Source organism: Phoenix dactylifera, chromosome 13 (assembly GCF_009389715.1).
Source record: "Phoenix dactylifera cultivar Barhee BC4 chromosome 13, palm_55x_up_171113_PBpolish2nd_filt_p, whole genome shotgun sequence".
Classification (NCBI taxonomy): Eukaryota; Viridiplantae; Streptophyta; class Magnoliopsida; order Arecales; family Arecaceae; genus Phoenix; species Phoenix dactylifera.
In genome coordinates, this window is record NC_052404.1 from 415,627 (window position 1) to 428,073 (window position 12,447).

Sequence of the window (12,447 nt, forward strand, 5' to 3'; positions counted from 1 at the left end):
TTACGGATCGTGGCCCATTGGAGCAACGGTGGGGACGGTGACGCTTGATCGAGTTCACAACCGGACCCATGCCGCGGAGGGAAATGGGTATATTCCTTAGGACCCGTGGCATCTAAAGAGGTCCGCTCACTCCAGTAAGCCGGTGAGCCGAGGAACAGGGGTGACGGGATCTCGCTTGGCTTTCGGGCTATAAGTGAGCTCCAACGGAACGGCGTTCTCGTCAGATCGGGGTAGCTTCCCTTCGCCGGTCAAATCCCCCACCTTCCCTTCCGTCTCCGTTCGGTCCGCGACTCCACGTCATCTTCCACGTCATCTCTCTCATGTACTTATAGAGCCCCGCGTCCCATTCCCCCAGTCGTCCTCCTGCTTCCCAAAAGAGGCTTCTCTTTCTCTCTCTGACTCTCTCTGACTCTCTCTCTCTCTCTCTCTTCCCTCGGTAAAAGGGAGGGGAGGGGGGAATTTTTCCCGGAAGATATTTACGGCTATTTTGAGGTAGGTGGTAGGTTTCCGATGATGACGACGATGGTGGCGGGGGTAGCAGCGGGGGCAGGGGCGGAGGCGTTTGCTCGGGACGCGATCATAGCGTGGTTCCGGGGGGAATTCGCGGCGGCGAACGCGATCATCGACGCACTGTGCGGGCACCTGGCGCAGATCGAGGGGGGATCGGAGTACGAGGAGGTGTTCGCGGCTATCCACCGGCGGCGGATGAACTGGATTCCTGTGCTCCACATGCAGAAGTACTTCTCCATTGCCGATGTCGGCGGAGCGCTCCGCCGTGTCGCCTCCCGCCGGCAGCGCGCTGCCGCCGCAGAGGAGGAGGCGGAGATCAAGAAAGGCAAGGAGGAGGAGATGGAGGTGGCGGCGACGGAGGAGGAGAAGTACAGCGAAGATTCTCCGAAAGAGGAGGAGGAGGAGGAGATGGACAAAGAGAGATCGATAGATGGCGGCGGAGTCGTCGGGGCCTTCGTGGAGGAGGTCAAGGACGGAGATTCTAACGGAGATTCCTCAGATCAGAAAGTCTCGGAAGAAGGCGACGTCGATGGAGGTGAGTTTTAATTTTTTTGATTCTAAATTTCTAATTCAATTTTCCCTTAAATTTTCCCGTTTATTTCGTAATAGTTAGAAATTTTAGATCTGGTTGCTGTTTATAGTCCGGTTGGCTTGGAACAACCTTGTACCGGCTTCCACCCAAGATGGAGTCCAGTCACCTCCAGTTCCCCTCGCCGCTCACCGATCTCTCCGATTCGACTGCTATTTCGGCGATTGCGTGGGAGATCGGACGGCTGTTGTTGGGTCTATGGTGTCCATGTAGTTGTTTTTAGCCATCCAAGAGCCGTGAGTGAACGGCGTTCTTCAACCCGTGAACGGAGCCATGGACAGCCATCTGAAAGTCCTCTTTCGTGTTTTTTTTTCTCCCTCGGAATCGATAAATGCACGCGGTTAATTCACAGCTGCACTTTAGCTCTTTCTATTATTTCTATAATGTAAAACGTGCGGAGAAATGCCGAGTTTAGTTTTGTCGTCTCCGAACTTCGAGGGGTTTAGAAAGCATCATGCATCCCCCATGTATCATTTTGTAGTAGGGTAGGGTTTGGAGACTGGAAATCTGAGTTTGGTGGTTTGTCGTGACCGTCGGATTATGATCAGACGGACAGGGAAGATCGTCCGGAGCTGGTGGAGAGGGGTTGGGTCGGGGCACGTGCCGAACAACCTCGGGTCAATCCGGAGGAGGTTCTCGCGGCATGATCAGGTGTTCCATTAGGAACAGCAAACTCGCTGAGCGGTGGCGGGCCCGGCCATTTATTCCTCTGGGGTCCACATAGGAGCGGAAATAGACGGCGGGGTCTCGTTGCTCTCAAAGACGAACGGTAGGAACGCAAGTCGCGGCGTAGATAGCAACAGTCTGGGTGGTTTATAATGGACGGCCTCATTCATGGGCCATTTAAGAGGACCAATTGTCTCAGGTTGGGCCATAGCGCTCTCATTGGCCCAAGATGGAGCCTTGCCACAAGTTAAAATCAGATAAATTAGTCAAGATTTACACAGCATTGAGCTAGCGAGGTTTTGGCCACCTCATGTGAACCAAACTGAGATTACGTCTCATTGTTGATGGATACTTCTTGTTCATGCCATCTTGTCAACCAAACCATGCCGTTCTGGTGGTATATGATTATTTGGTAAAAAACAGAAAACAACTTTTTGGTTCTTCCAAAAGCTGAAAAATCTCTCCACGACAAAAGCTCTAATTTAGAGTTTCTCCCTAAAAACACTTTCTGAAGTTGTCGGAAAACTATTTGTGTGATCAAAATACCCCTGAACTTTGTAATTACTACATTGCTTAAAAACGATTATATTGTTTATTAAAATATTTAGATTAAAATAAAAAATATAAATATAAAAATAATATTTCAATATAATAATATTATAATAAAATAATAATGTCACATTCATATATTATAATAATATTATACTATGCAATATTATGTAAGAATAATTATATTTTATTTTATGATATTATACTATATTGAATTGTGCTATATTATATTATTATATTATTTTATTATATTATACTATTATATTAATAGTATGACAATGTATTATATTATTATACTATATTATGCAAATATTATACTCCATTACATTATATTATATTGTATTATATTATATTTATTACTATCACATTACAATATTCTGCTATTCAAATAAAAAAATATTAAATTGAGAATACTATATAATAATAATTCTTGATAGTTCAAGGAGTCAAAAAATTGAAACCACTATACAATGTCCTTTATTTTCATTTTCTCATACTAAAAGCACTTTCTCAACTAAACATCGATTAAAGTTACACAGTAGTTGCCAAACATCAAGCAGCTTTTTATTAAAAGCTCTATTAGCAAAAACTCTACTTCTAACGGCTCTACTACCAACAACAATCACAAACAGGGCCTAAAACTTCCAACCTCCAATTATGATTAGTGGTCAAGTCATATATGACAAGAAGGTAAATCAGCTGTTTTTCTAACAAGGTCAACATTAGCTCCAAACCTGGCCTGTCGGAGGTCCAATATGGAGTATAGTAACAGTGTTTTATGCTGAAGTTAATGCATGTTACCATATATTGCTGCTGGTCATATGATGTGATGCCCTATAGTCGAATTATTTGCAGTGAACATTTAGTTAAACACACATGCTAAAATTCACCATTCTTTAGGAATTGCAGATGCAGTTGCTTGGTTACACTTTTTCAGACAATTAGTGTAATGCAGGTTTATAGCATTCTTATCTTTCACTTAGCTATGCGAAGAGAACAATTACTCTGCTACTAAATATGTGCTTATTTGTTTTCACTTTAAATTGTCAATCCAACATCATGCTATAAAAATAAGGAGAATTACATGACCCCTTGGTTCAATGTTGTTTAACTTCAAACTGATTTTTTTATGCTTCCTACATTGCTATAAAGTTGAAAGTGGTCTACTTTGTTTTTCACTTGTTTGTTTCTTGAATTGGTGCATGATTCATACTTAATAAAAGAAGGGAAGTGGATTTTCTTTGAATATCCGATATTTCTGTTTGCTTGTAGGATCTCAAGGGGAGCATACTTCTGTGGAGAATGTCCAGATATGCTCTGATCATGAGCACTGTGTGGCACGTCCTGACAGTATCAAGATCTTGAAAGGTTTTGTAGCCAAGGAGGCAGTGAAAGGGCATATGGTGAGTTCGACCTTTACACCATTCAGCAAAATTTCTGTATAGTCATGCAATAGAAGATGCTGAAAGAATTAGCAGTTGTTCAGTTATTTGGTTTTGAGTTTCTTGTAAAATCTGACTTTAATAAGGGATTTATAATGCATGATCAGGTTAATGTTGTAAAAGGTCTGAAGCTGTATGAGGACATCTTCACAAACTCAGAGCTTCTGAGGCTTGCTGAATTTATAAATGAACTCCGTCTTTCAGGTCGAAGGGGAGAACTATCAGGTCAGCTCATCTTCTCAATTGCATTTGCTTGTCATATGTTGTTTTTCAGAACAAACTAAGAGGATCTATTGTCAAAAGATTTTGTTGACGGTTATTAAAAGCCACATGCATCACTGTTTAATTGAAATGATGGCTTGGTAACATTAGGATAGGATGCTGTTTCTTCTTAACATTAGGATGCTATTGGAGGCCACTGCTAAATATTGAGGCCATGGGAAAATATTTCAGTTTGACTCTTTGGCTTAATATTCCTACTTCGGTCATGAACGCAATTAATTATACCAATCCTTTCCATGTACCCTATTTATGTATGCCTTTTCTTGGGAGTTTCGAAGGTTTACTTCTTGGCTTGAGCTTAATCCACACCTAGAACCCTCCCATTATACCAATCTTTTCTTCATGATAGAGACCAGTCTTTCCTAGAGTTGCCTTGTCTGGCATTCTGCATCGATGCTTAGAGCGTTGAGATAAGCTTAACAGCTAGTGCAAAAATCTGTTCAATCCTTTCCATGGAGTATGCTGTGTGCCCTAATCAAAATTGATGGGAAATAGCTTTGATTGATGTTGTCGTTTTTACGTACTAAGCCTTTTATAACATGGTGGATAAGTATCTTATTCCTGCTTGTTATACATGTTTATCACTTGTTGCAATTTGCTGAGCCTTTTATAACATGGAGGATATGTATCTTATTGCTGCTTGTTGTACATGTTTTTCACTTATTGCAATATGCTTAGCCCATGGTTTTTCTTACCGATGCGTATGTCCTTGTACTAAACATATCATACCTACTGGTACTGAACCGAGACTCAATACAAGAAACGTATTGAGTCTCAGGGTGCCGAACCGGCTTCCTTACTGGATGTACCAACACTATACTAGCATGGTACCAATATGGGGTTCAGTACCAAGGTAGCAAACCTTGCTTTAGCCTCTTATAACATGCTGGATAAGCATCCCATTGCTGCTTGTATATATTTTTCACTTGTTGCATGATGTTCGACTATATGCATGATTGTAGTTAGGAAACATTAGGGGGTAATTATATTGCAAATGAATAACTCTGCAAGTCATTTGGTAATTTAGAGATCATTGAAATTTGTCCTTGACACTTTAGGGAGAGGGAAAGGGAGGCGAAGAGGGAGGGAGGCAAAGAGGAAGAGGGAGCTAGGGGGAGAGAGAGGGAGAGGGAGTGCGAGAGGGAGGGAGGGAGATGAAACCCTAACCTTGATCCTCAGAGTAACCTTGATCCTCGGAGCGAGTGAGAGAGAGAGGGAGAGGAAGAGGGAGGAGGGAGGGACTTATCGGGGTTGGGGGGATTCTCTCCACCCATCGCGAGCGGCTGGGGTGAGGGGTGAGTACTATTCTCGATAGGGGAGCGGGGCCTCTCGAAGCATTGTGGAAATGAACTGAGTGTGGGCATGGGGAATTTAAGTGTAATTGAACTGGCTCTAAGTGAATCGTGACGGGTTTAAATAAATCAAGGAGGGAGAGGGAGGTTTAGACGAATCAAGCCCCATCTAGTTTTAAATGCTAGAATCTTGCTAGTCCTCAGCAAGTCTGGTTTGTTATGCCCCGAAGCAGCTGGTTGAGTATGGTTCGACATTCTATAGCCTATTCCACATAGATGATGATGCTTTGCTTGAAAAATCTCAACGCTATGCTTTTATAAATTGACTGAAAATGTAATATGATCTATTCAAATATAAAATATAGTACTTTTTGTTTATTCAAAACAAAAGTAGCTATGCTCCGATAGGATACCTTAGGGTGCAAGAATGGCTTACCATCAACGCTCAAGGAACATCGTTGAGTTGAGAACTTACTCTCAGGTTTGCTCCATGCTTGGCCAATACTAGCACTAGAACAATTGGCATGGGATGAATTAAATCTTTTCTTAATAAGACTATAAAAGGTTATTTTTATTTTTTCTAATTTCCTTGTTGTTGCACGGTTTGCAAATATATCAGCATGGCATATGTTGGAAAGTAATTGACACTCCCACATCATTGGTACTTGAAACCTGGGGAGGTGTATGTATAGCATATCATCATGCAAGGTTCTTGATCTTGGTATCGACAATCGTACTATCAAAGCAAATTACACTATTAATGAAAAATCATTATTTTTTTCAACGTATGGATCATTCTTAGATTGATAACATATCATGAAATCGTACCAAATTATAAAATTCTGGCATGGTTTCCGATGACTTTACCTTTTTTTTTATCTATTTTAGATATATAAATTAAGAACAAAGGAAGAATGAAGAGGAGGGACGGGATTTTACTTGATTTGGCTTGGATTTGGGCTCAAAATTGATAAATCATCCCTCTTCCCTGATTTTTCTCCCACAAAGCCCATTGTCGGAAGCTGAATTTCTGAAGAGAAAAGAGCTCCTCTCTTATTAGTCATGGGGTTGCCCGAACTACCATGAACCACTTCGAATTAAGTGAAACTAGGTAGTTCCACTCAATTCAAATCCAATTCCACACAGTTCGAAGCAGTTCAGGGAGGTTTGGGCCACTTATCAACTCGAAAGGCCCAACCAACCAAGTTCCACATCAGTTTTGGTCGGTAGCTCCGAACTAGACCATCTAATTCCATTTAGCAACCCCTGCCATCATGTTTTTGTGCTATTGTAATTATAAGGATTTTGTGGTATTAAAAGAAGGCACATACGATAAGTGAGTTAATGCATAATATTTTTATAGTGGTATAGTTAATCTAGACAATTTTGTACTTTCTATTTATGATTAGGAAAATAATGCTTGGAATTTTTGTTGTTCAATGTTGTAGCAAATTTCTTACCTAGGGAAGCATTTAGTTTCGTGCCAACAAATCCATCTTAGTTGATTTATTTAAGTCTAATCATGGTTTTGCTGATTTGATAAAATATTTAATATGGCATTAAAAGCCATATTTTGGGTGATGAACAATAGAGGCATATAACAAGTATATCAAGAATGTTAAATGCACATGAATGGGAGAATATAAATGCAATAACGACTCATGCATGACTAGGAAATTACTATTAGCTATAGGGCTTCACCATCAGTTATGTCTAAGTTGGTATCAATCTACCCATTTTTTAACTTTTTTTACTAAGCCATTATATTATGCAATCCTCGTATAGATACATCTATGGGAATCAGAGTATGGTAAATCCAAAAGCTGGGTAGGAGCAACGGACACAAAGTCCCACAATGTAGTCCCGGTGTGGTTGGCGACATAAGCCGCCACCTAATTAGCGGAATTTGCTTCCTTGCAAATATGTGTTACTTCAAAGGCATGAAGGGTATCCGCCATCCTTCAACAGTCCTGTATCAAGGGATGGAAATTGGCCTTCTAGATATCGACATCGATAGCCACTTAATGATAGTCAAGGAGTCCCTCTCGAGAAGGATGTGAGAAGTCCTCAAGGTTTTCATAGCACATGGCAATCCTTCCCATGCAGCTCACCGTTCCATCATCAGAATCGTGCTATCAAAGATGCAGATTCTACCAGCAGCGATAAAAGAACCACTGTGACTCCTAATAAGGAAGTTTTCTCTACCATAAGTATTTCTATTCTGCACACTACCATCAAAGATGATTTTGAGGAAGCAGGAGATGGTGGCTCCTAAGAAAAAAAAATCACATGTGTAAATGCAAAGCCTGCAGAAGAGAAGCCATAGGTTTCCCATGCTGTTAGAGATGCTTCGGGGTAGTCACCTGGATGAACTCTTGATCCTAGATGGTGGCTTCCATGAGAATCAATTTGGGACTCTAAACCATGCTTTGTAAAATGCGCTCATTCTTGGCCAACTAAATATGGTAAGAAATATAGCATATCAAGATACCTTCGGTCCTCCCCATGCTTCTGAGAGAGCTCTCCTTAATAGCGTGGAGGAAGGCATCAAATGAAATTGTGGAGACAGTCGATGAGTTAGGAACAAGGGCCTGCCTCCAAACCTAAGTCGCCAACCTACCCTCCAGAATAACATGAGAGGTAGTTTCCATAGAATCAGGACAAAGATCACCATGGTTTGAAATGTAAAGACCACTTGCTACAAAATGTTGCGACATGGGAGCTGGTCCCGTGCAACCTTCCACATGAACAGAGTAATCCTTGGATGAGCACCAACACTCCATAACCAATTGAGGTCACAGGCTGAGAGAGGGTAGTGATTCTGCAAATGCTATTGTGTTCTTTGATGAGATCAGCAGAGGGAGAACTTCATAAATGGGAGGAAGGGTGCAATTTAGTGATTTGAAATATTTGTAAATGCATGTAATGAAAATACTTGGGGAGTAATGCTGCATGTAGAATCAAGAGAAGATCACCCTAAAAGGAGAGAGCCCGGTATGCTTTACATCAGTTGCGAAGGGTGAAAGAAGTGGACCACCGTCCTAGTTTTGTGTTCATCCTTAGAACTTAAGCCATAAGGAGATCTTCTCAAATAATGATTAGATCTGTTTTTGTATAGTATAAAATTGCAAAGTTGAGAATCTTGGCATGAATGTGCAGCAAACCTGGAAAGATGGATTTATATATGTCAATAGGTTTAGGGTAGAAGACAAGGTGAGGAAATTTGTTGGTTTGTCCATGTGAATTGAGGCCAAGAAAGGTTCCTATGAGGGATTATCTCAGATTAGATGAAGAATCAGAAAAGATAAGAGGGAGACAAACAAAGACTTTGTGGATGCAGTAAATAGGGGTTTATTCCAGGTGAAGATAGAGTTAAAACACTAGTTTATGAAGAATGTCAAGACATAGGTCATATCCAAGCTTTGGCTGTTAAAAAAATGGTTTTCTTCTCTTCTATATTCACCCTTTGACAAAAGGTATAAATGCATATTTGTGGCTTCTACAATGCACTGCCGTTTGGTGAAAAGCATGAACTGTCAGCAGGATGAATATTCCATACCGATGCAAGCAAAATTTGTGAGCTACATGTATCCTTTCATGTTGCAGTTTGAGCATTAGTTATATTATGAATTTGGAGTTCTGGATGAATTAATACTTGACAAAATTTGGTGTCATGGCCATTATGTCCAACATGAGGCATATATAGAGATTATCATAAAATAAGGAATACTGATGCCAACAAATAGATCAAATAATACTATGTTTTCTTGTTGAGGAAACTTGAGGGCTTGCCTTTTTCTATTACATTCACGTTCATGTGAATAATTTGAAATGTGACATGAGAAAATATTGAGCTCAGTGCATATGGATTTTAACATTTTCAACTGATGAATTTGAGAGAACCTACTTTTATTAATCTTTGTGCAGAGAGTCGTTGACCTTTATTCAGGTTTCACCTGATTAAGAAAAGATGATGAGTGGCTTGTAATTTTAAAGCGACAGAGATGAGTGGCTTTGTAATTGTAAAGCAATAGAGGAACATCTGACGGTACAAGGTCTTAAATCAAAGGCAATTGCTGGGCTGACAGGAAACTAAAATTCCAGTTCAAAAAAAAAATCATAATGAAAGGTACTTGCAGGAAGGTAATATGAACACATACTTGTAGGAGGATAAGAAAAGTCATCAAGAAACCACCAAAGCACCACCTTCTAAAACTACGTATTTTAACACAGTTCGCAAACCTAAATACCGTGACTTCAACCATGAAATGATTTGCTACATGGTTGGGGGACTGATAGGAAACTAAAATTCCATCTCAAAAATGAAAAATTTCAGAAACCCGAAAGGAACTGGTACGGAGATAAGGAAAATCATGAAAAGACCATTCTCTAAGATAGACTGTGTATGGTGACACAGTTCATGAACCTAAAATAAGGAGCACCATGGTTTCAACCATGGTGTGATTTGCTACGTGGTGGGGAGTTACTGACGTTAGAGTTACCTTTGGCACTTAATTTGGATTTTGGATAGGAAAATCTGGTAATAATTTAACATGTTTTATTTAATTACATAATGAGAGGTTTCTTCTAGATACTGCATTGATATGCATGTTCTGATGATTCTGGAAAGTTCTAAAATTGTCTAGTTCAACAAAATTGGAACCTTTTTCTCAATATGCTACTTCGTCCTGTTTATCTTGTGATAAAAGTGTCAAAAGTCATGAATATATAGGAGTTAACGAGGTTGTCTTTCTACGGTACATACATAAAGTAAAATCAAATATACCCACATTATGGATGTCATTTAAGTTCTATGTATCTGACCACAAGATTCTGTCATTGTTCACCAATGCTTTTGTATTCCACACAGGTGAAACATTCATTTTCTTCAACAAACAGATAAAAGGGAACAAGAGAGAGATCCTTCAGCTTGGTGTTCCATTGTTTCAACCAACTAACGAGGAGGCATCAAGTAAATTCTAAATTTATGAGCTTGATCACTATCTTCCTAGTTTTATCATGTTTCTTACAAGGTTGAATCCATCTTAATTATGCACGTAGTTTTTTTAATGTCAACACTTCAATTCTTTGATAAGTGGGAAACATGTTTTTTTTTTTTTTCTGTGCTTTATTTCTCTTAGAAATTATGTTACAAATCTCAGTCATTACAAGTCATCCCATGATACAGCTACTTCAGTAATTTTCCACACTATCCAACAGTATTCTTAAAATGATCCGTCTTGTGTATAAATGATCTCCCAGACTCTAATTTAGCATTATGCAGGAATGCATGCATGCGTTTTATGCACTAGTCTTACTTTTGTTTTTCTAACATGCTCTGATAAGTTTAATTAAACATTCTAAGAAATAGGTTGGACTTCAGTCCAATTGAAGATTTTCTTAATATCTTTACAACCATGTACCTTGTAATTTAGTTGGGTGTTGGAAAAATGATGAAGTTTGTTTTCGATATTGTCAGAGATTTACAAATGAGATGTGGCAGACTTGCTTTACCTTATGTTGGTATGCTCAACAGAGAGCTTTAAGTAACAATGCTATCTTTGTTCTGTAGGTAATATAGAACCGATTCCCCCGATCTTGCAGACTGCCATCGATCACCTAGTTCAATGGCATGTAATACCAGAAAACAAAAGGCCAAACAGTTGCATTATCAACTTCTTTGATGAGGTATCTCTCCATCTGAAGCATGTCCGGCACAGAAAAGGCTCCCTTTGTTTACCTTTCGAATCATCAATCCCCAAAACTGAGTTTCTTGTGGACCTCTACAACTCATTCTGCAGGATGAATACTCACAGCCATATTTCAAACCTCCGCACTTGGACAATCCAATCTCCACGCTTTTCCTTTCCGAGACAACAACAGCTTTCGGACGGGTGCTTGTCAGTGATAACAATGGAAACTACAAGGGCTCCCTCACACTTCCACTGAAAGAAGGGTACGTGTTGGATTAAATCTCTTAGTAATGTCATTTACTCCTATTTCTTACTCTGCTTTATGTTAATATTTTACAACATCCAAAATTACATAGGCAAACATTTATCTTTTTAACTATTTGAATCCGAGATTATCTAACAGTGGCTTACCCCTACTTAAGTTATCACTTTACAATTTCTGCTACCTAATAGACTGACATAACTATCTAATTTGCAGGTCGCTACTAGTCATGCGTGGGAACAGCGCTGACATGGCGAGGCATGTCATTTGTCAATCCCCAAACAGAAGGGTGAGCATCACTTTTGTGAAGGTTCGACCTGCGAACAACCAAACTGATTCCTCTACCATGTCTCCGCTAACTACAGCCATAACTCTCTGGCAACCTGGAAGCCCACCACCCCAGCAAATGCAAGGTGGTGGACTCATTGCCTATGGGCCTCATGGCGTGATTCCAGCCGCATGGGGGGCGACTCTTCCTGCTCCGGTCGTCGTGCTGCCATCACCCCGTCCCATGGCCATGGCTCCTGGTAGGAGAATGTCACGAAGTGGCACCGGTGTATTCCTACCTTGGGCAGTGGGTCCCAAGAAATACACCAAGCATCTCCCACCGCGTATTCAGAAGAGAAGGTTCCTCTCATTGCCATCTCTACTAGAGGCACAGGTGTAGGAGAGGCCCCAAGTTTCTGATGTCAAGGTGTCACTGGCTGCCAAAGGATCCTTTATGGTTATGAAACAAGTTCTTGATTTTAGTTATGTTGAAACAAGAGTGATCTAGGCCCTGTCCCCATTACATCAAAAAAAAAAAAAAAAATAGAAAGAGATCAACATTTTCTGAGTGTCTTCGCAGGAGCTTCTTTGTCAGGTCCTGGATGGGATGCATTTAGTTATGGTTGGCAACAAGTTATGGAGAAGGTATTCAGCAGATTTTTAGTGTAGCTAGTTTCTCTTAGACTGCCGTGTAGCCGCTAGGATGGTTGAGCTGTGGGACTTGAAATCCCTCCAGTGAAGGACAAAATTTTGTAATATTGCTGTTGAGTTTTATTCAGCAAAGATGAAATTTCTTGTATTGATTAAAGAGCTTTTAATGCCAAATGCATTGTGATGGATTTCTAATTTAAATTGAGATTTTAAGAGGAAAGGAGCTATTTTTGCTTTTGTGAGT

General features: G+C 40.2%; 1 protein-coding gene across 1 annotated transcript; it reads left to right on the plus strand.

The window, feature by feature from the left end:
* The first annotated feature begins 205 nt into the window (after positions 1 to 205).
* LOC103695673 (RNA demethylase ALKBH10B-like) lies at positions 206 to 12,423 on the plus strand. The gene is made up of 7 exons (XM_039132720.1): positions 206 to 1,045; positions 3,587 to 3,717; positions 3,864 to 3,981; positions 10,201 to 10,302; positions 10,903 to 11,018; positions 11,132 to 11,286; positions 11,502 to 12,423. The coding sequence occupies exons 1-7, from the start codon at positions 511 to 513 to the stop codon at positions 11,950 to 11,952; spliced, it is 1,608 nt and encodes a 535-aa protein (XP_038988648.1). The 5' UTR covers positions 206 to 510; the 3' UTR covers positions 11,953 to 12,423.
* Positions 12,424 to 12,447: the final 24 nt, after the last annotated feature.